The 24,429-nt window shown below is 45.8% G+C and overlaps 2 protein-coding genes across 2 annotated transcripts in view; both read left to right on the top strand.

Moving 5' to 3' along the window:
* Positions 1 to 24,429, top strand: part of LOC134611143 (acyl-CoA dehydrogenase family member 11-like) — a 382,909-nt gene that overhangs the window by 50,262 nt on the left and 308,218 nt on the right. The window lies entirely within an intron of this gene.
* LOC134611144 (acyl-CoA dehydrogenase family member 11-like) overlaps positions 1 to 24,429 on the top strand; it is a 144,554-nt gene that overhangs the window by 50,280 nt on the left and 69,845 nt on the right. Inside the window, exons 5-9 of the mRNA XM_063454743.1 lie at positions 8,322 to 8,439; positions 8,528 to 8,670; positions 10,036 to 10,185; positions 10,269 to 10,363; positions 10,457 to 10,556. Coding sequence (XP_063310813.1) covers positions 8,322 to 8,439; positions 8,528 to 8,670; positions 10,036 to 10,185; positions 10,269 to 10,363; positions 10,457 to 10,556 — 606 coding nt within the window. The remainder of the gene's footprint in view (positions 1 to 8,321; positions 8,440 to 8,527; positions 8,671 to 10,035; positions 10,186 to 10,268; positions 10,364 to 10,456; positions 10,557 to 24,429) is intronic.

The following is a 24,429-nucleotide window of genomic DNA, read 5'->3' as shown; positions in this document are numbered from 1 at the left end:
AAATAGAGAAGATCACTATACCAGAGTTAAGCTTTAAACCAAACTCCAATTTAATACCAATGGAAGTCAAGGCTTTAGATGGTCTAAACGAAAACAAGGAAATAACAATTAAACCCTCTGTGGCGAAACCGACCTCGCCACTGGGCCCTGGAGAAGCCTGTTTGCCCGCCTCCTACCTGCTGACTATGGCCCCTGGATAATTTGGTGCATATTGTATTTTATTGTGCGACTGCTGGCCCTTTAAGCACAGTGAATGGTATTTTATTGTACTGCTGCTGGCCCTTTAAGAACTGTCTGGGGACATATTGAGACTTTGGGTGACAATACCCTTTAAGACTATGGCCCCTGAAAACGTATGGACTTTTATTTGGTGTGTATGGCCCTTTAAGAACCGTCTGGGGACATCTTGTAACTTTGGTGAACAATGCCCCTTTAAGACTATGTCCCCAGACCTGTAAAATAACTTGCCCCTGGCTTTCTCCCTCTTGGTTCAGTAAATAGGGCTTACTGAACCAAGTATTACACAGGCGGACCACCCAGAAGTTAAAGTGTGCAGGCAATTTACCTCCCAGGCTGTGAGGTTACTGCAGGTTAATTGCACGTGGCGGCAGCCATCTTTGTTCAGTCTAACGCGGTCAGCGGTGTATGCTAAAGATTCTGTGGAACTGAAATCGGCTACACATTTTACCGAACACCGCTGACCCTTACCTTCTTCCATACTGAACTTGCAGCTCCAGAGACTAAGTCCTGTTCTAAATGGGACTTAGTCGTTTTTCGGCATGAAATTGACCGACCGCACAGCCCAAATCTATGGAACTATTTTGGGCAGGAAAATGTGCTTGCGGTCGGTCATAAAGGACTTCCAGCTAACTTTTGATCCACTGCAGGGATTTGGCTGATTTTTGGAAGGGTTTATGTTTAAAGTGTGCTGATTCCAAATATGTAATTGTTATGAAGATTAGATGTATGGTTTTAAAGTTATAGCACATGTATAAAAACTGTATTTTCCCTGGCTGTAATAATTATGTTAACTGGTTATCTGAGGGGAGGGAACCTGGGGGTTGTAACCATTATGCTATTGGTTGTTTTGTCCCTCCCTGTGGGCGGTCCTGTATTCTCAACACTTGTAATAAAAGCCAGGCTGGATGAGCCAGTCCAGAGTTCCTGTTTTACCCTCAAAGTGATGTGTCGTCTCATTATTGGGGGAAGGATTTATTGCATGCTGTTCCAGTTGACTGCTAGGAGTACAAGCCTATTCGTATGGTTCCTATTCAATGGTCTACAGCATTCATATGCTTGGGAGAATTTAAAAGGTTTCTCGGATTCGGTGATTGTGGTGTCTGCCAGAGTGCTTGGAGTCCTCAGGAAGCACTAGGAGCATCCATTAACGGAGGTACCAAGTCGGGGTGCCAGGTGATCCGTTACACCCTCTGATAAAGGGGGGAATATTGTAATCACTGTTTGCCTTTCTTCCATCTCTGACTGGATGTCCTCCCACTTTCTGAAACTCAATCTCTCTAAAACTGAGCTCCTTGTCTTTCCTCCTCCTAATACTGATCCTCCTCTTTCGCTCTCCCTTCAAGTTTGTGGTACCCACATCAGTCCATCCTTGCAAGCGCGCTGTCTTGGCGTCATACTTGATTCTGGCCTCACCTTTGAGCCTCACATCCAGCATGTTGCCAAATCCTGTAGATTCCACCTTAAAAACATAGCCTGCATCCGCCCCTTTCTTGCACCAGATACTACCAAGGAGCTTGTCCATGCTCTAGTAATTTCCCTCATGGATTATTGTAACCCTCTCCTGATTGGTCTTCCCAAAAGCCGTACTGCACCGCTACAGTCCATAATGAACGCTGCTGCCAGACTGATTTTCCTCTCTAGTCGTTTCTCTCACACCTCACCCCTCTGCCAGTCCTTACATTGGCTTCCTGTATGCTATAAGAGTCAATTCAAAGAACTAATTCACACCTGTAAAGCACTGAACAACTCTAGCCCCTCTTATATCTCCTCACAGATCCATAGGTATGTCCCTTCTCGGTCTCTCCGCTCTGCCCGTGACCACCTCCTGTCCGTTGTCCGCACCCGTACTCACGCTTGCAGGACTTCTCGCGGGTGGCTCCCTTCCTATGGAATATCCTGCCTACCGCCATCAGACTCTCCCCTAGTCTTGCATCTTTTAAGAAGTGCCTTAAAACCCATCTCTTTAGGAAAGCTTATGGCCTCCCAGAGTAACCTCTACCTGTCTCTTGCTCTCTCCTAAAGGGCAGACCACCTTATTTGACTGCAAATTCCTGTCCTAATGTGTTTTACACCCCACCTCCTATAGAATGTAAGCTCGATTGAGCAGGGTCCTCTTCAACCTATTGTTCCCGTAAGTTTATTTGTAATTGTCCTATTTATAGGTAAATCCCCCTCTCATAATATTGTAAAGCGCTACGGAATCTGTTGGCGCTATATAAATGGCAATAATAATAATAATAATAATCATGGATACCACAAAATATGTGGAGATGACCAAAAAAATACTCACAGACCACACCACATATAAGATTATCAAACAAGACTCCACAAAATAATTTTTAGGTGAATTGAAAAGTATCTTACAAATGAGTCTTGATAATAAAGTGATCTCTAAGAACGAATATGACTTCATGCTAAGTGGAAATCCATATATCGCCACTTTTTACAGGTTACAGAAAATACATAAACAACATGCTATATTAACTGGGAGACCCATAGTTTCGGGAAATAACAATCTGACCCAAAATGCCAGTATCTATTTTGACCGCATTCTAAAACCTCTAGTATCTCAACTCCCCTCTTATTTGAGGGATACCAAGCAAACCTTGGCCGAACTAACCCATATTAGGATGCCTGATCAATACTCTGCAGCCTGGATGTAGAGTCCTTGCACAGTTCAATTCCTCATTCTTTGCGCCTCAAACATACCAGCTATTTTTTGAGGAAGAGAGGAGCACATTTTGACAAACACAGTGACTTTACTATAGACCTCCTTAAATTTGTTTTGACACACAATTTATTTTTATTTGATGGAGTGTACTACCACCAAGTGCAGGGAATAGCGATGGGGACGTCTTGTGCACCCTCATACGTTAACCCCACAAATGCCCTTACCCAATGTATCTACTTTTGGAAAAGATACATAGATGATATCGTGATCATCTGGACGGGCTCAGGTGATGATTTCTGCAATTTTGTACAGTCAATGATTTAAACCTAAAATTTAGGGCTGAAGTAGGCATCCCTTTCCTTAATTTTAAGATCTCACTTTAATTCACGATTCCAATGGAACAATAAAAACTAATTTATTTAGGAAAAGCTACGCCACCAACAGCCTACTCAATTGAAAGAGCCACCATCCAATACAACAGAAAAGGGGTATTCCTATAGGCCAATATTTACGCCTTAGGCGCAATTGCTCGGATATCGAAGATTTCAAAACAACGGCCACAGATCTACGCTCAATGTTTAGATCTAAAGGATATCCGAACACATGCCTAAAGAGAGCCTATCATAGAGCACTCCTTACTGAAAGAGAGAGTCTCATAAAAGAAGACAGGGTATCCTCTCGATGCAGGCTGGAACCAAGTTAGATCAATCGTGAACAGATTCTGGTCTCTTTTAAAACAGGATGAACAACTTAAGGACACTATCCCACCATATGCATGTATAGTGGCTAGAAGAGGTAGAAACCTTAAAGACACACTAGTTCATAGCCACTTTCAACAAAACCAATTGCCTACACATTGGTTATCCAATAAACTGAAAGGAACCTATAAATGTGGTAGGTGCAAAGCATGCAATTACATCTGCAAGAACTCAAAAAGTTTCGAAAATAGCTCACACACTGAAGTTGAAACTCACTCCTTTTTTATCTGCAATTTTAAAGGGGTAGTGTATCTTATCACATGCCAATGCAACATGTTATATGTGGGGAAGACCTTTCGTCCCTTTAGAAGACGAATCTTGGAACATGTTAATTCTGTAAAAACTGTAAGAAACATAGAGACCCCTGTTTCCAGACACATAAAGAATGTCCACAATGGGGACCCCACAGTACTAAAATTTCAGGGCATTGAGCAAGTTAAGCAGGACCAATGGAAAGGTAATTTGGACCAAAGATTGAGAAGATGAGAATGCTGTTGGATCTATCGCTTAAAAACACTGTCCCCACGGGGACTGAACGGGGGGTTCTCCTATTCCCCATTCATAGAATGATCTCTAAAATTAGGTATAGAACATGTAAATACTCAAGCATCCTAATTAAAAAAGTTAACATTGTACAGATTAGTTATGATTTTTCACTATTATATTTAAGTCTTTAATATCAATATTTACCTACCTCTAAAACCCCATAAAAAGGAAAAGATAAGGGCATCAGTCATCAGTAATGCTGTCACTTTAAGAGCCCTCTAAATATCAACCGAAACGAATGATGTTACCATCATAATCGGGATCCAGATTGGTTAAATTAGGGTACTCTCCACACATCTGGAATAATATACCAGTGTTTTGATTGTCGACCCCCTCTCAGTTTGGGTACAATTAACATAATTTTACAACTTATAGATTCCCACAACAGTTAACTTCTCTTTAAAAAACTCAATAGAGAGGGGACTGATGGGATTGAATCATAGCAACTAATAAGGTAAAAAGGAGCAATATAGATATGCCCACTGAAGACCATAGAGGAAAAGGGGAAGTTTTTAACAATATAAAAAACGGACGAATGGACCTGTTACTCGGATGACGTCAGAGCGTCCAACCCCGCCCCTCTCACGACTCACGTGAACGGCAATCACAAGGTAACAGATGACGTAAGGAGACTATAATGGATTGGCCAATATATATTTAAAAACCCTGGGTCGGCTGGAGGTAAGGTTAGGCCCTGACGAAGGTGTAACTTACTACACCGAAACGCGCGTTGGGTTATCTACTTGATTTTAATTCACACTGAGCACCTCCTTATGCACATTTGGGGTATTTAGACCCACTTCTTTTTGCTAGTAACTTTTCTGTTTTTTACCTTGGAGTGGTAAACGGTATGGCTGTGATCGAGAGTGATCGAATGCAAACCTTATAGAGAAAGCTGAGGCACATACATACATGCATACTGAAATACATACACACAGTCATACATACTGACATACATACACACACATAGACAGATACATACTGACACAAATACATACACACACAGACATACATACTGACATACTGAAACACATACATACAAACACACTGACATACATACACACACACACACATACATACTGAAATACATACATACACGCATACATACAGATAGACACATACTGACATACAAACACTCATACACACAGACAGATACATACTGACATACATACACACACACACAGACATACATACACCCTGTTCCAAATTATTATGCAAATTACCTCATTTACCTAAATAATTGATGTCAATAACAGTCAGCATAATTCTCATGTTATTAACTATTAAGAGTACAATTCAAATTTTATTGAACAAACCTCCTAATGATAACAGTATTTTTTTAAAACATAAAACAACTTACAATGCACTATTCCAAATTATTACGCCCAGTAAGTTTCAAAACACTTTATAAGTTGTAAACAACTGAAAATTGTCATTTGTTGTGTTTGCAGCATATTTACTGAAATCAAAAGCTATTTCAATCAAACTTATAACAACATTTTAACTTTTTAAACATTTTAACAGGTCACGTTACATTTTAACATAGGACCCCTTATTTGATAGCAGCTTTACAAGTCTTGCATCTATTGAACTTGTGAGTTTTTGGACAGTTTCTGCTTGGATTTGTTTGCAAGATGTCAGAATAGCCTCCCAGAGCTGCTGTTTGAATGTAAACTGCCTCCCACCCTCAGAGATCTTTTGCTTGAGGATGCTCCAAAGGTTCTCAATAGGTTTGAAGTCAGGGGAGGATGGAGGACACACCATGACTTTCTCTCATTTTATCCCCATAGCAGCCATTGATGCAGAGGTATTCTTTGCAGCATGAGATGGTGCATTGTCATGCATGAAAATGATATTATGGAAAGCATAGTTCTTCCTTCTGTACCAGGGAAGAAAGTGGTCAGTCAGAAACTCCTAATACTTTGCAGAGGTCATCTTTACACCTTCGGGGACCCTAAAGGGGCCGACCAGCTCTCTTACCATGATTCCAACCCAAAACATGACTCCACCACCGCCTTGCTGACGTCGCAGCCCTGTTGGAACAGGGTGGCCGTCCACCAACCATCCACTACTCCATCCATCTGGACCATCCAGGGTTGCATGGCACTCATCAGTGAACAGGACTGTTTGAAAATTAGTCTTCATGTATTTTTCTGCCCAATGCAGCCGTTTCTGGTTAGTGGTGGCCGAATAGAAGGTTTATGCACAGTTGCAAGACTCTGGAGGACTCTACACCTTGATGTCCGTGGGACTCCAGAGGCATCAGCAACTTCAAATATCTGTTTGCTACTATGTAATTGTATTCTAGCAGCTGCTCTCTTGATCTGATGCATGGATCTGGCAGAAATCTTCCTAAATGTGCCTTTATCTGCACAAACCCGTCTGTGCTCTGAATCAGCCACAAATCTCTTAATAGTGCGATGATCACGCTTACGTTTTCGTGAAATAACTAATGTTTTCATACCTCGTCCAAGGCATTGAACTATTTCACTCTCTTCGGCAGCAGAGAGATAATTTTTCTTCCCCATATTGTATGAAAATGGTGCTCTGCTTAATAATGTGGAACACCCTCCTTTAGTAGTTTTTCCGTAAAGGGACACTATAGTCACCTGAACAACTTTAGCTTAATGAAGCAGTTTTGGTGTGTAGAACATGCCCCTGCAACCTCACTGCTCAATCCTCTGCCATTTAGGAGTTAAATCCCTTTGTTTATGAACCCTAGTCACACCTCCCTGCATGTGACTTGCACAGCCTTCCATAAACACTTCCTGTAAAGAGAGCCCTACTTAGGCTTTCTTTATTGCAAATTCTGTTTAATTAAGATTTTCTTATCCCCTGCTATGTTAATAGCTTGCTAGACCCTGCAAGAGCCTCCTGTATGTGATTAAAGTTAAATTTAGAGATTGAGATATAATTATTTAAGGTCAATTACATCTGTTTGAAAGTGAAACCAGTTTTTTTTTTCATGCAGGCTCTGTCAATCATAGCCAGGGGAGGTGTGGCTAGGGCTGCATAAACAGAAACAAAGTGATTTTACTCCTAAATAACAGTGAATGGAGCAGTGAAATTGCAGGGAATTGATCTATACACTAAAACTGCTTTATTTAGCTAAAGTAATTTAAGTGACTATAGTGTTCCTTTAAATTGGGCTCACCTGGCAATCTAATTATCACAGGTGTCCGAGATTGTTTTCAGTGATCAAAAGAGCCCTGAGACACAATGCCATCCATGAGTTAAACTGAAAAACAAAATATTTTATCTTTGTGACACTTAAATAGAATTTACATAATAATTTGGAACAGGGTGTACTGACATACTGAAATACATGCATACAAACACATACAGACATGCATACATACTGAAATACATACAGATAGACACATACTGACAGACATACTCATACACACAGACACAGACGGATACACACTGACATACATACACACAGACATACATACTTACATACACATACATGCATACAAACAAACACATACTGACATACATACATACTGAAATACATATATACACAGCAAATTTTTCTTACTTTTTTTGCAGGAGGGTGGCTGTGGCTGATAGGAGTCGGCGTGGCTCTTCCCTACTCGCTGCCTGTCTTTCTTCCCTCCCGCAGAGGGAGCTGGGAGGAAGTGATGGCCCCTTCCTCCCAGCACTACTTTGCAGCTGCAAATTTTTAAAGGGACCCGGTCGCGCTATTGCACGGCCGCATTGCTGACCGGGCCCCTGAAGAGATAGGGCCCATCAGATGGCCCTGACTGCTTGGGCCGGGTTCAGGGCCATAGTTTGATCTAAATGAACCATTTATAAAGCAGACAAAATATAACAATCTTACAGATCGCAGGTAAGCTTGTCTGTATTTTCACTGGCTCTAGTTAAATATTGAATAAATAATTAAGAGTAGTCCAGAGTCTGAGTAATATGTAACTAGTTGAGGATTGTCCATAGAGGCAACAGAATCTGTTTTTGTAATTATTTCAGTTACAGAGTAGTAACAGATGATGGAATGGGAGTTATCTCTTTTTAGATATAGTTAGAGGGTGTAAAATGCAGAACCCTATTGCATTTCTAATTGTTATATACATCTTATCCAACAGTCTCTTGGGATCCCAACCCCTCTACAGAATGCCTTTAGACATTTGACATCTCGCAACCCCAATTATTTCTGGACATCGGGACAATGGATGACAGAGCGCAGAGGTGGATCAGATGTGGGTAGGTAACTATTTACCCCCTTCCTTAATAAGAGGTGCCTGAAAATGCTGTAAGTGAACAAACATTTTCTTTACATTGTCCTCTGCAGCAGAGGGAACAGAGACGGTGGCACGCCTACAGGAAGATGGCACACATACTCTACATGGGTATAAGTGGTTCACAACAGCTACTGATTCAGATATGACCTTGACTTTAGGCAGAACGATCGATGAGCATGGTAACACGGTGCAGGTATGTTCTCAGTAATTCCATTATGTATGTAGTACATGAGAGAATCTTGCACACAGATATTACCTCACAACTTTAAAACTGCATATTTTATAAACTCATGGGTTTATGCACTAAATACTGAAGATTTATACTTCAATAGTCAAGCAGTAACTATAGTAAGTTGAATAATTTTTCCAAAACAGCTATTATGGTGTCACTTGGTGGCACTGTTTCCCAACAATGAGAAATGGCTCTTTAGGCGTGCAGAAACAAGTTTTCTTTACTGGAAATCCTACCGTCTAGTGAGGTCTGTGCGATTAGATAATTTATGAATTTACTCCAAGGATTTGAATAGTAACACGCACAGTTTTTTACTTCAAGGTTTGGAACAGAATAAGGAGATACTAAAACAATGTTAAATACATTTTCATCTCTGTGTTCACAGCCCAAGAGAATTCTTGCCCCACATAGAAAAGTAGTCCCAATCCCAAAAGCCTTGAGACACCTCCACCTTGCTGCTCCCCCAATAGGAATTCCCCAGTTAGCCATTTAGCCAAGCAGAGGAGAAGTAACACCATCAGGAAAGGGAAGCACAGGAACCAGCGCTCTAAAAGATAGGGGCGTTATAAACTATGACTACACAGATGAAATTGGATTTACCAGTAAGCCTAAATTTGATTTTTCATCTTACTGTAGTAATGGCCCAAACAAGCCACATAAAGGATAGAACCGAGGGAGTGCAGGAGACTAGAATGGAGTGACGGCCTGTAGAACTTTCCTGCAAAATGAACTGCCTGTGGAGGCAAACACATCAAAACAGTAAAATATGCTAAAGATATTCAAGCAAGGCCAAGTAAGACGCCTCCTGACAAGATATCCTGGAGGTAGCCACAGCTCTAGTGGTATAGGCAGTACTCCCACCAGGGACCGACTTAATCAGCAAAGCATAAGTCAACAAAGTCATACATATATCATTTGAGGGCCCTAACCACATCCAGAAACCTAGTATTTAAGCAATGTCTCTTAATTGATGAAGGGAGTGAGGACTATTCTAGGTAGCTAGATATAGAAAGTATGAAAGATCACCTTATCCTCATGGAAAATCAGGAAAGAGGGAGCACAGGGCAAAGCAGAAACCCTGTAAATTGTCCATGCTGGAAAGATAGGAAACAAGAAAAAAGCCCTTCCAGGACAAATGCTACAGATTCAGCTTGTACAAAGGTTCATATGTGAATGTTGAAGCATCCACCGTACCAGTTTCAGACTTCATGCAGGAGAAACCACACCAGAAATATGATGGGTATGATATATATGATATGATTTGTCAGTTCAGTTTGTTTTTTCTTTATTAGTAATTTATAATGTACACATTATTTGTTCTGTTAGGGCACTAGAGGGCTGGCTCTGTTTTATCTGGAGCTCCGCGATGCTGAGGGTAAACTGAATGGAATAGAGGTACAAAGGCTTAAAGATAAGCTGGGTACTCGACAGGTACCAACAGCCGAGCTGCTCTTGGATGGTGCGAAGTCTTTAATGGTATGTGAATAGTCATATTATAATGTGGCCAAGTAGTGGACCTATATGCAGTCTGTAGTCATGTTGTCCTTTCCTCGCCCTAGATTTCCCCTGAAGGAAGGGGCGTCGCTTCAATTTCCAACATGTTGACCATTACCCGCATACACAATACGATTGGTGCAGCAGGTGGCATGAGGAGGTGAGGTATATATTTAAAAAAAACTAAATAAAATGCACTGGGACCATATGAGAATGCAATCTCGATCTTTAAATCTGCCTTTTACCTTTTCAGGGTGATTAATCTAGGAAGGGAGTATGCAGCCAAGCGATTTGCATTTGGAAAACTGTTACAGGACCACCCCCTACACATACAGACCATAGCACGCATGGAGGTGGGTGTACCTTGTACTGTAAAAAAAAATAGAAAAAAATACATATTGAAAATTAGCATAGGTATATTTCCTCCTGTCCAAAGTTAGGACACAAAAAAGTCCTCTTCCATAGATATCTAAAAACATTGTTTGTTTTCTTTTCAATTCTTCATTTATGAATCAAGCGATGTAAACCGTACACATATCAAGGTGAAATAAACAGAATAAGTTGCTCACATGTCGTGTAAATTAAAGGCAAAACGGAATCAAGGGTAGGAAAGGAATTTAAGGTAAAAAACCCACTGTGGTAAAAATATTACATTAAAAAAGTATGCCCAAACTCCAATGAGGATGTGTAGTCTCACCATGGAGTCCATATTTTTTTTAAATGCTGAAAGTGATTGTCTTGGATTTTGACTCTAATGTCCCTGATCGATGGAACAGAACTACCCATCCAAGATGCAGCCAGGACCTTCCTAACAGGCAATGTTATCTTGTTAAAAAGTTTTTGAGCTCATCTTGGAAAACCCTCCATAGGGCGTGATAGAAGAATTTGCCAAAGATCTTGACGCTACCACTCAAGATAGTGGTGAACAGCACACATGGCAAGCAAGGCCTTGATCTGTCTAGACAACCTCCAGAAAGTCACCGACCAAGGAAAACCTGCTGCAGGCACAGGCAACTCCTGCAAACTTCATTGAGCAGCCCGTCTTAAAACTGGATGCAATATTTGATCGGTTCTGGGCAGCAACATCATCTGAACCCCTGACTGCTGTTCAGAGGAGCAAGCAACAGAGTGATACGGGGCCCCACTGGGCACAGCACCCGTTCCAATACCTATTATCCCACCCAAGCAGAAGCCCTTGAGGGGTTCTGCCTGAAGCATCGCCCACACAGGCGGAGGACCGGCCACCACCAGCGGCAGTTGTCCATCAGGCCTTTCTGTGCTCCCAAGTGCGGGAGGGACTTGGAAAGAACCCAAAGCCATGACCTAGGGATGCTGGCCTACACATCAGCTTGGGATATGGGGCTGTCCTTTCTCCGACCTACCCAGCAGCTGCCCTCCGGTACCCTCCTGCAAGTACCAATAGCCTCCCCATGCTGGGGATCAGATAAAGGGGAACTCTTACTGCTTACAGGCCTTGAGCCTCAGTATTGAAACTCTTTAGCTTTGATGACCACCATCTCACTATACTATTTTTTAAAATTACTTTTGGCACATTGTCTTATGTTTTAGCATGAATTTTTTACTACTTACTATTACGACAAGCTAGCTATTCTTGAGGCATACTACTGACAATGAGAACAAAAATCCCAGTGTCACCCAAAATTGTAGAATACACTGGGAGGAAGCTCAAAAGTATTATAAGTGGCCAAAAATATCTTAAACTTTATTGTCAATGATACAAAAAATAATGGTCCACTTAAAAAGAAAATATAAACCGTATTAAAACAGGGGCATAAGAGGTGGATGGTGCCCACCTCTGAACAGGCAGGGAAGAGGGTATTTACAAAGAGATGTAGAAAGTCTGCATCCTTAAATTAGACTCATCCAAACCTCCCCTGCACACTGTGTCCCAAAACGCCAGAGACGGAACAAGGAGGTTGCAAAGGTACTACAAATTCCCCATTAATAAAAATCTCTCGCTGTCCCTATATATCTCTGCACCGCACAGAGCTAATGACTACCTGAACCAGTAACCCTAAACACTCAAAACAAAAATTCAAACGTGCATAGTGCTACCCAAGTGCAAATTGAAAATGAAAGAGCTTATACAAACATGTCTCGACTGACAAACTACCCACTCCATTCATGGAAAGCCCCCCACACCCCCTCTCCACCCTTTCGGATCTTTCACTTTTCCTTTCTTTCTTTCTATTCTTTAATGTTTCATAAAAATCAAAAATATTGACTACCATGAGCAGTGGCGTACACACAACCCATGGGGCCCCGGTACGAAAACTGATCCACTAGCTAACAGACACACACATTTACTGACAGACACACTCAGTGACAGACATACATACACACTCACTGACAGACAGACACATACACACTCACTTACAAAACACACACTAACAGACACACACACACTCTAACACACTCACACTCACACACTCTAACACTAACACACACACTAATACACACACACTAACACACACTCTCTAACACAACCTCTCTAACACACACACACTAACACACACACACACTAACACACACACACACATTTTTTTTTAAAATTTAATCCCCCAGCCTCCCTACCTTTGGTGTCACCTGACGGGCGCGCGAGGGAGCACTCTCCCTTGAGTGCTTCCTGTTCAGCTCCCTCGCGCGCCGCGTACTGATGCCGGAGCCGGAAGATGACGTCATCTTCCGGCTCAGGTATCAGTGCGGTGCGCGAGGGAGCTGGGCAGAGAGTGCTCCCTCGCTACGCGCGCCAGCCTGCCCGCCGGGTGAAACCAGGGCCAGCCTCGGGTGGCCCTGAGGTGGCCGGCTCCTGGGCCCCCCAGAGAAGAGGCTGGCCACAGTGAGTACATACCGGGTAGCGACCCCGGTATGTACGCCACTGACCATGAGGCATTCCTGAGAGACAGACATAAATCGCAAACATGGAACGTAAGAATTGTTTGCGATCTTTCCTATCCATACACCGCCATGTTGACGATCTCCGATGACGGAGCAAAATAAGGCTTAATAAAGATAAAGCCAGGAACCACCTATAATAACACGCAAATCAGACACGGCATTGCTATGGTCACAGCTGTCGGAGTCGATGTATCGTCTCAGTGGATTATGGGGGTTGCTGCTGTGGTGCTAGTAGGCACCGAAGAAGCGCAAGTGGGCAAGGAGACATATATATATATATATATTGTGACAAAAGTACTCCTTTCCCTTGGTATCTTGTCCTGGGATTGGGGTGTTACACACAGTCTTTTCAGGCTTTAGAGACACTTCACACACTGGATGAGGTAAAAGGATTTGTTCGTTTTATTGTGGTTCCAAAATAAATGCACAGTAAGATATAAAAGGTTGTAACAATTATATAAAACAAAATCCTTGCTCTTCTGAGCACTAACTAAACAAAATAATTAGCTAACTGGGTTGGATGGCTTGTCCATTTCCCAACATAAACATAAACAACCTTACTGTTTCAGGGTTTTCAGCTCTCTGTTTCCACTCACAGAAATCAAACACAATCTCTCTCCTCCTTTGGCAGGGGAGTACTTAATGGCACCTGTAATTGACAATCCTTTTCAGGTGAGTTAAATTAGGATTGAAATTCTGGAACTGGACTTCTCACCTGTAGGTTCCAAGCAACTTCCAAAATGTGGAGTGGAGCACTGGCTCACCCTACTCTCCAAGTGCTCCACCCCAGGGCCCAAATATACAGGGAGTGCAGAATTATTAGGCAAGTTGTATTTTTGAGGATTAATTTTATTATTGAACAACAACCATGTTCTCAATGAACCCAAAAAACTCATTAATATCAAAGCTGAATATTTTTGGAAGTAGTTTTTAGTTTGTTTTTAGTTATAGCTAGTTTAGGGGGATATCTGTGTGTGCAGGTGACTATTACTGTGCATAATTATTAGGCAACTTAACAAAAAACAAATATATACCCATTTCAATTATTTATTTTTACCAGTGAAACCAATATAACATCTCAACATTCACAAATATACATTTATGGCATTCAAAAACATAACAAAAACAAATCAGTGACCAATATAGCCACCTTTCTTTGCAAGGACACTCAAAAGCCTACCATCCATGGATTCTGTCAGTGTTTTGATCTGTTCACCATCAACATTGCGTGCAGCAGCAACCACAGCCTCCCAGACACTGTTCAGAGAGGTGTACTGTTTTCCCTCCTTGTAAATCTCACATTTGATGATGGGCCACAGGTTCTCAATGGGGTTCAGATCAGGTGAACAAGGAGGCCATGTCATTAGATTTTCTTCTTTTATACCCTTTCTTGCCAGCCACGCTGTGGAGTACTTGGACGCGTGTGATGGAGCATTGTCCTGCATGAAAATCATGTTTTTCTTGAAGGATGCAGACTTCTTCCTGTACCACTGCTTGAAGAAGGTGTCTTCCAGAAACTGGGAGTTGAGCTTGACTCCATCCTCAACCCGAAAAGGCCCCACAAGCTCATCTTTGATGATACCAGCCCAAACCAGTACTCCACCTCCACCTTGCTGGCGTCTGAGTCAGACTGGAGCTCTCTGCCCTTTACCAATCCATCCATCTGGCCCATCAAGACTCACTCTCATTTCATCAGTCCATAAAACCTTAGAAAAATCAGTCTTGAGATATTTCTTGGCCCAGTCTTGACATTTCAGCTTGTGTGTCTTGTTCAGTGGTGGTCGTCTTTCAGCCTTTCTTACCTTGGCCATGTCTCTGAGTATTGCACACCTTGTGCTTTCGGGCACTCCAGTGATGTTGCAGCTCTGAAATATGGCCAGACTGGTGGCAAGTGGCATCTTGGCAGCTGCACGCTTGACTTTTCTCAGTTCATGGGCAGTTATTTTGCGCCTTGGTTTCTCCACACGCTTCTTGCGACCCTGTTGACTATTTTGAATGAAACGCTTGATTGTTCGATGATCACGCTTCAGAAGCTTTGCAATTTTAAGAGTGCTGCATCCCTCTGCAAGATATCTCACTATTTTTTACTTTTCTGAGCCTGTCAAGTCCTTCTTTTGACCCATTTTGCCAAAGGAAAGGAGGTTGCCTAATAATTATGCACACCTGATATAGGGTGTTGATGTCATTAGACCACACCCCTTCTCATTACAGAGATGCACATCACCTAATATGCTTAATTGGTAGTAGGCTTTCGAGCCTATACAGCTTGGAGTAAGACAACATGCATAAAGAGGATGATGTGGTCAAAATACTCATTTGCCTAATAATTCTGCACGCAGTGTACACATATTTAAAGTGAAATATTCATTTTAACATAACATTTCCCTGGGGCTAATTACACAAAGTAGGATCCTTGCAAAATCTGGGGAGTTATATAGATTCCCTCCAGCACAATTCCTTGCTTTCGATCACACATCCTCCCCCCCTAGCTCAGACCTATAGGGTCGAGCGACCATGGACATTAGCAAGTGCATCCGCGAAAGACCATCTGCATTTCCCTGTTTACACCCAGCCCTATGCTCTATGGAGAAATTATAGGGTTGCAAGCTAAGGAACCAGCGGGTTACTCTACTATTTTTCTCCCTGTTTTGGCTCATCCAAGTAAGGGGTGCATGGTCTGTCACTAGTCTGAATTTTTGTCCCAAGAGATTGTATTTAAGTGTGTCTAATGCCCACTTTATAGCCAGACACTCCTTCTCAACAATGGAATAATTTCTTTCTTGGGGAATAAGCTTCCTCACCCTGAATTTCCTGAGAGAGAACAGCACCAAGTCCTACATCAGATGCATCTGTCTGTAAAAGAAATTCTTTAGAAAAATCAGGTGTTACCAACACTGGTTGGGCACAAATGGCGTCTTTAAGCTTTCTGAATGCTTTTTCAGTCTCTGGGGACCATTTTACCACTACTGGAGCATTAGCTTTAGTAAGGTCGGTTACTGGGCTTCCAATTGTAGCATATAAATTGGATATAAATCTCCTGTAATATCCAATGAGGTCAAGAAATGTTCTCACCTATTTCTTAGTCAGTGGTCTTGGCCAATTTCGTATGGCTTCAATTTTAGCAACTTGGGGTTTCACTAGTCCCCTACCAATAGAGTAGCCCAAATATTTTGCTTCCTCTAGGCCAATCGTACACTTATTGGGGTTAGCGGTTAGACCAGCATTTTGTATTGAGTTAAGGACAGCCTGTACTTTTGGAAGGTGAGATTCCCAATCCTCACTGCTGGCCTGGACTGGCCATCGGGCACACCGGGCAAATGCCCGGTGGGCCGCGGTTGCCATGGGCGGCAGGGAAGGTCCCAGGATCTCCCCTGCCGGTCTATGCAGGGCCGGCACTATCCGTTTTCAATGAAGGCCCGGTGAGGAGATCAAATTTAAATAGACCTGTGGTTGGGGAGGAAGGGAGTGGACCCGGCGGAGCTCTAACTTGCAACTCCGCCGGGTTCCTCTCGCGAGATCCGGCACGTTGCCATGGCAACGACCGGATCTCACGAGAGTGAACTCTAGCCCGCAGGCTAGAGTTCACTCAACACTGGACCACCAGGGATGGCGTGCGAGTGCCGGTCCCCCCACCTCCCAAGTACCACCGTGCCGGTCCCCTCCTCTCACAGACTAAAGGTAAGACGGTATATAATGACTGCTTAGATTTTTTTATTTATTTACCCCAACACACAATCCCTAACATTTACACACATCACCCTCAGCACTCTCACACACATCATCCACAGCACTATCACACTCAGCACTCTCACACACATCACACACAGCACTCTCACACACATCATCCACAGCACTATCACACTCAGCACTCTCTCACACACATCACACACAGCACTATCACAAAACACATCACACACAGCACTCTCACACACATCACACTCAGCACTATCACACTCGTCACTCTCACACACAGCACCCTCACACACACATCACCCTCAGCACTCACACACATCATCCACAGCACTATCACACTCAGCACTCACACACACATCACACTCAGCACTCACACACACATCACACTCAGCACTCACACACACATCACACTCAGCACTATCACAAAACACATCATACACAGCACTCTCACACACATCACACACAGCACTCTCACACATCATCCACAATACTATCACACTCGGCACGCTCACACACAGCACCCTCACACACACACATCACCCTCAGCACTATCACAAAACACATCATACACAGCACTCTCACACATCATCCACAGCACCATCACACTCGGCACTCTCACACACAGCACCCTCACACACATCACCCTCAGCACTCACACACATTATCCACAGCACTATCACACTCAGCACTCTCACACACATCACACATCACACTCAGCACTATCACAAAACACATCATACACAGCACCCTCACTCTCTACCCTCATACACAGCATCCATCATACACACATACTGCACCCCTCACATACACACAGAACCTCCCTGTAACGAACCGTTTCAGCAGACAAGGGGTTAAAATCCATTTAGGCAATAATCCCCTTTTCACAGACAGGCACAGCTACTGTAAAATCACCAAAACTCACGAATTGGATATAAGTGAATGCACCAAACTCCCGAACTGCATACAAGGGAATAAGGTAGCACTCCAAACTCCCTAACTGGAACCTCATGAATAGCTGCTAGCAGACGAACAGGAAAAGCTCCCAAGCGGCTTACACTCCTGGCAGTCAGTCCCTATCAGCATACAGTGAATCTCCCCAAGAACGAGACAAGGCTCCGTGTTGAGGGTCAAGCAGTGGTCTGTTTATTGAGGGCTACCTGCCCCTGTATTTATGCAGGTCTCCCACCTGGTGGACACTCCCCTAGGGGACCAGATGGAAGACTGTAATAACGGACAGACAAGTACCAATTACAGACATACAGCAGTAAAACATCCCCACAATGCATCCTGGCTTCCTCCCCTCTGCCCTGGAGAAGTAATTCAATTATCTCCCAGGACAAAGGAAAAACTCCATTACACACGTGGGGACACAAAGACAGACTATCACTTTAAAATACACAAAGACACATTTTAGACATTAAACACAGACATGCAACATATCCCCAGATAGCTCAGGTCTGAGTGCACATTATTAGGTGAATGGCACTCAGACCACACGAATACAGTTCAATTGCCATGGAGCCAAAGTCTTTAATTACACTAATATGCTCCATGGCATGGCTATCTGGGTTAAAACATTCCTCCAACACAAAATACCGAATTTCCCTGCATTCACCAAATCCATACGAATTAGAACCAGGGGCTGGAGGTTCAGCGGTGCCTGCACGTAAAAGTGTCCGGGTTTGGTGCATGAAAGCCGGGCAGAAAAGCGCTGGCTGCCCGGGGAGCTCCAGAACACCGCCACCTAGCGGCCGCTAAGTGTAACAGCGGCCACCCAGTAACAATCAATTAAGCTGCGGTTAACCGCAGCTTCAGGGAGGTAAATGGAGGGCACACTCCAGCTTCTGGGTGGCCAATTAACAGCGCCGGCCGGCTTCCCACGGCTCTGGTGAGGCTGAAAAACGGCTGTTTGTTCGGTAGATAGCATCTACCGAACGGCTGTGCAGAAAGGGAGAAATAAATCCTTCTGCACAGTAAAATTAACCCTTTAGCTGCCGGTCCATAATCCAAAGGCAGCAGGCGGGCAACCAGGCTCCTGCAATGCAATGTGGCGAGGTTGGTGCCGGTCAGTGCCCTTGTTAGTCCAGCAGCCCACTCACAAAGCAGAAAAAACAGTACAGCCCACCCACAATAAATGGTTACTACACCTGGGTAGAGGAGAAACTTGTCCATGTGCAGGTGCCTCACCACGGCTGTGTCGGGGACTGGTAGGCTGCCTTGGTGGGTTGCTGAGTGGGCAGAGACCAGCGGTACTCTGTCCTGGTGCCAGTACTACCACCGGAGTAGTCTGGTTGGAGCCTGGTTGCTGGAGACCGACTGTCTCCCCTTTAGCTGCGCAGCTCTGCTGTTGGTGGGGGAGACCGACTGTCTCCCCTTTGGCTAACCAGCCCTGTCGTGGGGGGTAGGACCGACCGTCCCTACCCCCTGTGTGGTAAGTGCAGAGACCACGGTCCCATCTGAACAGCTGTGGGGCTTACAGTCTCTCCTCCCACTGGGGTGGGAGGAGTTTCGCTACTGCTGCTGGGGAGTGGAGCTGTGCTTGCCTGCTATGGGTGTTCCCAGGAACTCTGAGTGTGTTTGTATCCGTTTTTTGAGCTCAATTACTGGGCTAAGTACTACTGCAGCAGGGGGCTCTGCCTGGGCCTAGGCAGCATGGCCCTCGGGCCTTCCTCCCCAGCTTGAATAGCGGCACTGGTGTGACCGAGGCCTCTGGTTCAGCGAGGGGAGTCCGCCCGAATCATTCCCAGACGGCGGGTCCCGGTGCGCCCAATGCTTGGGCATCTGGGCCACCTCGCCTATCTGCGGACGGGCCTGCTACGCGTCCTCAGGTTTCCTTTGGGAACAGGAGGAACGTGGTACGGCTCGTCTGTGGGGGTGAGACCCAGGTGCCTGACAGACGGTGGCTGGTGACCCGGCTAAAGGATATGGGATTTGCGCCCGTGGACCTGTATGCGCTCATCCATGCCTCGGGCACCCGGGAGTTCGACGTCTCCTTTATGACGTGGCAGCTCCTGGATCGCTTCTGGGCTGGGTGGGAAGCGGCCAGATCTGCACAAGGTACAAAGTGGGCAGGATTCACCGCTGTGGCCATTTCTCGCCAGGGTCTTAAGAAGGTCACCTTCCTGGTGAGAAATGAATCCATCCCCATAGCAGACATCCTTGTTTGGACTAAGAGGTTTGGGGATGTTAAATCCTCACCAGTTAAGATTTTAGATGAGGATGGGATTTGGACAGGCGGATGGACTGTTTCAGTGTTGCTGCGAGAGATTTGAGGTGTCACACAGCATATGCCTAATAGTTTTTTTATCGGGGCTGACCGGGTATCCTGTTTTTACCCTGGTCAGCCCAGGGTATGCCACAAGTGCGGATCGTACAGGCATTACAGTAATGCCTGTACGGTCCTCAAATGCACTATGTGCGGCGGTGTGGGGCACCTCCGGGACAGCTGCAGGGAGATCCGGTGTCATCTATGTTCAGAGATGGGTCACACGTACCGCACCTGCCCCGAAGCCCAGCACAATATCGAGTCCATCTGGAGTCAGGAGCCGGTGGAGATGGACTCTGCTGGGTTAGGGGTTCAGGTAGCGAGTTCAACTACGGTGCCCATCTTTGGCACAGGGGTTTCCCTGCCCCAGCAACAGCCCATCCTCCCCTCGGTCTCTGCACCATCTCAGGACCCTGGGAAGGCAGCAAGTTCACGTCCCCTCACGAAAAGTATACATAGAGAAAGCACTACCTCCACAGCCATTATGGCTCCCCCTAGGCCCACTCCCCCTAGCCCCCCCCCCCCTCCTAAACTCTCCACGGTGAAGGTTACCCCCACTGAGAAGTCCCCAGATGCACGTTCCTTAGATGCACAGTCCCTTGAGTGGAGCACGGTGAAAGGTAAGAAACCCCCCCCTCCAAGACCTCGACGCTGCCCTCACCCCAGAAGACCGCCATACCCCCTGCGGCGAAACCCCCGAAAGGGGGAGACGCCACTTATAAGGGTGGTGTGGCAAGGGCGTCATCCTCCTCTTCGGGCTTGCAGGAGGCCCCGGTGCCCGTATCTAACAGGTACGAGGCACTGTCCTCCAGCTGGGCCGACTGTGAGTTCGAGGAGGAGATGGCGAACCTCCCCGAGGTGGTGGCAGAGGTTGAGGTGGGACAGGAGGTGCTTCTGAGAGACGACGGGCCACTATATCCCGGAGTCTCTGTGAAGAGGTTCCTCGGTTCTGACACGGAGGAGGAGGGGTATCGCAGAAGGAAGGGAAAGTCTCCTTATACTTAATGCCCTTATGGCGACTTTTCCTGTACTCTCTGTGGCTACAGTGAATGTAAACAGCATTAAGTCCAGCAGGGCCCGCTTTTTGGTTTACGACCACCTCAACCGGGCTCCGTACAATGTCATCTTGGTACAGGAGACCCGGCTGGAAACCCTCGCGGCCCTGCACGCTGCAAAGCGGGACTGGAGATGGGGGCCCTCCTACTTCTCTCTAGCCACAAAGAGATATGGGGAATCGCCATCCTATTTAAGGACGTTGATGTTAGCATCAACAGGGTTATTGAGTTGCAAAAAGGAAGGTGTGTGGTTTTAGATGTCTCACTGGGCAGGCAACCTTTCAGGATAATTAACATCTATGGCCCCCAATCTAAGTGGGAGAGGAAGCGCCTGTTTATTGAGATAGAGCCTTACCTTTATACATCCCAGCAAATCCTGTTTGGCGGTGACTTTAACACCATAACTAGGCCTCAAGACAGGAGAGACGCCACTCAGAGGCTGGGGTATGACTCCTATTTTTTAAATAAGATGGTTAGTCAGGCTGGATTGGTCGATGTGTACCTTCATCACACTCCCAATCCCACGGGTGGGTACACTTATCACAGAGGTAGCTGTCAGAGTAGGATAGATAGGTTTTTCTTTAAGGAGAATTTCCTGGTGGCGGCACCCGTGCTTACACCGGTGGAGTTCTCCGATCATCACATTTTGTCTTGCGAGTTGAACGTCCATAGTACCCCACCTAAGGGTAGAGGGATCTGGAGGCTAAATTCAGACCTCCTGGTGGAACAGAGAGTTCAGCAAGCCTTCATGGAATTCTTTCACGATCAGATGACTTTGGCCGACTTAGGCCAAACGAAGTCTGAGTGGTGGGAGATGGTGAAGGCCAGAACTCAACGGCTGTTTCGCAATCTCGCCCGAAACATGCAGTCCTCCAGGTACAAGATGTATCTGGACCTGCTTGGGAGGTTAGACATCCTGATCTCGCAGGGAGGTGACCCCGAGGACATTGCGGCGGTTAAAGATCTGATGAGGAGTTATCAGTATGACAGGTACGCCTCCCTTGTAAAAGAGAGGGATCATGGGCCGTACCGCTCGCCCGATCCTTATCTTAGCTGCAAGCGGAAGGAAGGTACCAAGTCCATCCCTAGTCTGCGGGGCACCGACAGGACCCTCGAGGAGTCTCCTCGCGGGATTCTGAAGGTGGTCCGCGACTACTATATTGAGCTCCTCGGAAAGGGCTGCCCCCAATGTAGCGAGGCGGGAACCTCCCACGGGAGAAGGGTGGATGACTTCTTAAGCAAGCTCACGCTCCCTGAGCATAGCGACCTCTCTTTTGACGAGTTGGTCAGCGAGATCACCATAGAAGAGGTCACAGAGAGTATCCAACAGCAGAACAAGTGTAAGCCGCCAGGTCCTGATGGTCTGACGGCTGAGTTTTACCAACAGTTCTGCGACCTCTTGGCCCCTCATCTGACCAAGGTGTTTAATGAGAGCTTGGCTCAAGGATTATTGCCACCCTCGATGAGGACTTCTGCCCTGATCTTGCTGTCCAAGCCGAACGTGCTCGACACAGCGGATGTGGGGAACTGGCGCCCCATATCCCTGTTAAATGTCAACAGGAAGGTCCTGGCAAAGATTTTGATGAAACGAGTACAGGGCCTAGCGAGGCGTGTCCTATCCACCTCCCAGTACTGTTCAATCGGGGGCAGAACTGTCTTTGATGCCGTTTTCGAAGTCAGGGAAGCCCTTGAGAAGTGCAGGGCAGGAGAAAGGGGGATATACCTTCTGGCACTTGATCAGTCCAAAGCTTTTGATCGGGTAGATCACCGTTATCTGTGGTCAGTCTTGCGGAAGTATGGCTTGCCGGGAAAATTCATCAATTGGATAATCACCTTGTACAGAGGGGCCGAAAGCTTCGCTCTTGTGAACGGGTGGAGGGGCAGGACGTTTAGGATCCGATCCGGGGTCCGGCAAGGCTGTCCTCTCAGCCCACTCTTGTACGTGTTTGCAGTCGATCCCTTCATCCGAAGGGTCGAGGCGAGCACGTTACAGGGAGTGGCCAGGGCTCCGGAGAGGCCTTTACGGGTTGTTGCCTACGCTGATGACATCTCCATAGTGGTCTCCGATACTCGGGAGGCCACGGAGGTGGATGATTTAATCCTAGCGTATTCTGCCACTTCAGCCTCTCGTGTCAACAGGGACAAGAGCGTAGTTTTCTGGTGCGGGAAGGAGGGGGACCAGTTCCCTCTTCCAGACGGTTTCCCGAGGGCCCAGCCTGAAATTAAGATCTTGGGGGTGGTGTTCGGACCAGGGGATCTGGCTCTCAGGAACTGGACCGAACGGCTTGCCATAGCTTCCAGCAAGGTGGAGGAGAGCCACAGATGGAAACTGACGTTCAGGGTGAACTTGATCAAAACCTATGTTCTGACCGTATTCGGCTACGTCAGTAACATCTTCCTTTTGCCCAGGTCCCTCCACGCTCGGATGTTTGCGCTGTTCTTCCGCATGTTGTGGGGGAACAGGCTGAACCTCATCAAAAGAGAGGTCACTTACCTGGCCAGAAAAGACGGGGGTCTGGCCATGGTCAACCCCATCGTCTTTTTAACTAACAACTTCCTGAAAAGGAACTTTGGGGCTCTCCTGAAGGATGAGCAGCCTGGCTGGGTATGTATTCAGGGAGTGGGTCACACCTTTCCTGGTAGACTGGTTTCAGGGTGGGAGGGTGAAGAGCATGAGAGTTCGACATTCTAGCTATCTTCCGACTTCGGTCATCGAGGGAGTGGGAATTCTGCGCAGGTGGAACGTCACGGTGGAGGAGGTTCGGGACACTCCCAAGAAGCTTCTCGACGGGAGGGTCCTGGCCACCCACTTTGGCATTCAGCTTGCTTTGAAGGACTGCCCGCCAAGTACTCTCGCCTCGGGGTTGAAAAACATCAACTCCAGGCGCCTTCCGGAGAAATACCGAGACGTGGCGTTTCTCTCCTTCCACTTTAGACTTTACGTTCGAGGGAACTTGAAGTACAGGAACATAACGGATCGCGGTTGTCCTTGGGTGGAATGTTCCGGGGAGGTGGAGTCCATGGACCACTTCCTCCTCGAGTGCCCCTTTAACGTACAGGTCTACAAAGAGGTCTCAGCCGCCTTGGGCATCCCCTGCTTATCCCGCTGGACTTACGCGGAGTGGGCGTACGGGACGTCCAACTCACGGAGGAGGGCTTTTGATTTGGGCACTCTTTATGTAGTCAGTTCAGTGGTTAAGTATTTCACTTGGATGGCACGGTGTCAGGTTTCCCTTCAACGTAAAGACCTTTCCTGTCAGGTGGTGGTAGCAGACATTCTGAGGGCGGTTCGTG

The sequence above is a fragment of the Pelobates fuscus genome, chromosome 5, assembly GCF_036172605.1.
Source record: "Pelobates fuscus isolate aPelFus1 chromosome 5, aPelFus1.pri, whole genome shotgun sequence".
In the NCBI taxonomy this organism is placed as follows: Eukaryota; Metazoa; Chordata; class Amphibia; order Anura; family Pelobatidae; genus Pelobates; species Pelobates fuscus.
Note: the sequence above shows the minus strand (reverse complement) of the source record. Positions and strands in the feature narration are given on the sequence as shown.